Below are 2,227 nucleotides of genomic sequence, written 5' to 3'. Positions count from 1 at the left end.
GGGGGAGCATTAGTTACTGGTTGTTGATAACCAATCAACTTTGAAAATCGGTCAAATTTTGGATCAAGTTGCTTGGTTATGTGACTCTGATCAACTCTCTCTTTAAGATGCATCATTTGATCCCTCACTAAGACAAGTTGATCAAGGTCGGAAATCAAATTACTAACCAAATACTCCCCTGTGTGGATGATTTCACGAGCAATCCGTTTAGCCTTGTGTTGCACATTCTTACCACCAATATTTAGATTGTACTTCACATTTAACTCATTGGGCACCACATCCTTCGTCCATCTCTTCGTAACATATTTGTTTGGAATTTCTTTAACACCAAACATCTTGAAAAGAAAATATATGTGTTTGCATAGCAGCCCATATTGCTCAAAACGCAAACAGCTACACTGTGCAGTTACATCATTTTCAAGATTCTTGAACCACACCTAGCAATAACCAAAAAAAATAATAATAATAATAAAATTTAAAATCACATGTATAAAATAACAATTTCGCATGTCTAAAAAATCATGTATGTGAATAAAATTAAAATCGCATGTGAAACATAACAATTTCGCATGTCTAAAAAATTATGTAAATGAATAAAATAAAATCGCATGTGTAATGTAACAAATTCGCATGTCTAAAAAAACATGTAAAATACCTCCAATAAACCATCTCCATGTGCTTTAAAGTCCTTCAACAATATTCTGATACGTGGACCTTCAACTTTGGTGTCCATCGGCAAATATTCGGAAATTGTTCCATGAATCTCTAATTGCTGATCAAAAAATATAGACCTGGTGTAGATCTTAGCAGCATCTTTTTTCCAAGGTAGTTTGACTCCAATCAGCTGGCTCAGTACATCTTGAAATATGATCATTTTTTCTATGATTGAACCTTTGTACATCCATTGCACCATCAAAATGATTCATAAACTCTACGAGTGTGAGTTGTGAATTAGCAACCTGGCAAAAAAAAGGGTTCTCACTCTCTGATCTTGAAGTTGTTCTCATAAGACCTGACATTGGCTCGTGCCGGTAAAAAGCCGGAATCCACATGGATCTCATCCCAAACATATCATCAATCCATTTGTTTTCAGTAAGACCGAACTCAATCATCACCAACTTCCACTGTCTCTCGAATTCTTCGGGCTCAATCGAATCAGTCCAAACAATGTCGCACATCCTCCTTTTAAACTCATCATTATTGCACAACTCGTGTCCAACCTATAACAATAAATGCTTTGTATATCAGCCTATAACAAAAAACTATAATAAAAAAAATAACACCAACAAAACACAAAAATATTGCATGCTATACCTTATCTGCCACTTTTTTCATTATGTGCCAAATACACAATCTGTGTCTGCTAATAGGGAAAACCTCCTCAATAGCCTGTTTCATAGCAGGGTCTTGATCCGTTACTACAACATTTGGCTGCTGACCAAATGACTTTAAAAATGAATTCAGAAGCCATTTATATGATTCAATACTCTCTGATGCCAACAACCCAGCTAAGACTGTTACATTTCGACAGTGGTTGTCAATGCCAGTGAACGGAACAAACACCATCTTGTACCTGAACAACACATGCGAATCACGTTTATGAATCATATGCGAAACCAGAAGTATAGCATGCGATATATTCAACACCACTCTGTTGTCTACACATGCGATATTGAACGCTCATTAGCAAACAAACATGCGAAAATCAGTAACAAACATGTTTGTCTTGAAACACTTACCTGTTTGTCTTGAAAGTTGCATCGAACGATATCACATCCCCAAATTCCATATAGTTAAGCTTGCATAAACCATCAGCCCAGAACAAACCAGTTAACCGTTTGCCATCATCAACAGAATATTCAAACGAATAATCAGCTAAATACTGTTTTTTGTCAGTCATCCTATTAATCACCATATCAGCATCATATTCTCCTATATAGCTATTAATTCGCTTCCTAAAATTTTTGCAATCATCAACCGTGGCACCAACGTTCTCAAAACCACCATAACGTTTCCTCATTATATGGAAAGCTTTACAGGACCAAGGTTTAAAGTGCCTAGTTCCCATACCATCTCCTCCTGGACATCTAACAATTGTCTGTAAGCTGGCAGCATGTGAATATCATTTTGACATACAAACTTATGATTATGGCCATCAACAAATCTCTTTACTGTATATAATCTACCATCCACAGTGCAAATCATAAGTTGAGCTTTGCATCCAGTC

At 36.2% G+C, this 2,227-nt stretch overlaps 1 protein-coding gene across 1 annotated transcript; it reads right to left on the bottom strand.

Moving 5' to 3' along the window:
* Nucleotides 1-1,244: 1,244 nt before the first annotated feature.
* Nucleotides 1,245-2,011, bottom strand: LOC118485572 (protein FAR1-RELATED SEQUENCE 6-like). Its single transcript, XM_035981801.1, has 3 exons — nt 1,740-2,011; nt 1,378-1,573; nt 1,245-1,262 (listed from the first exon to the last, which is right to left on the bottom strand). Exons 1-3 carry the CDS (start codon nt 1,913-1,915, stop codon nt 1,245-1,247), a joined length of 390 nt encoding a protein of 129 aa, XP_035837694.1. The 5' UTR covers nt 1,916-2,011.
* Nucleotides 2,012-2,227: the final 216 nt, after the last annotated feature.

Source organism: Helianthus annuus, chromosome 13, assembly GCF_002127325.2.
Source record: "Helianthus annuus cultivar XRQ/B chromosome 13, HanXRQr2.0-SUNRISE, whole genome shotgun sequence".
In the NCBI taxonomy this organism is placed as follows: Eukaryota; Viridiplantae; Streptophyta; class Magnoliopsida; order Asterales; family Asteraceae; genus Helianthus; species Helianthus annuus.
Note: the sequence above shows the minus strand (reverse complement) of the source record. Positions and strands in the feature narration are given on the sequence as shown.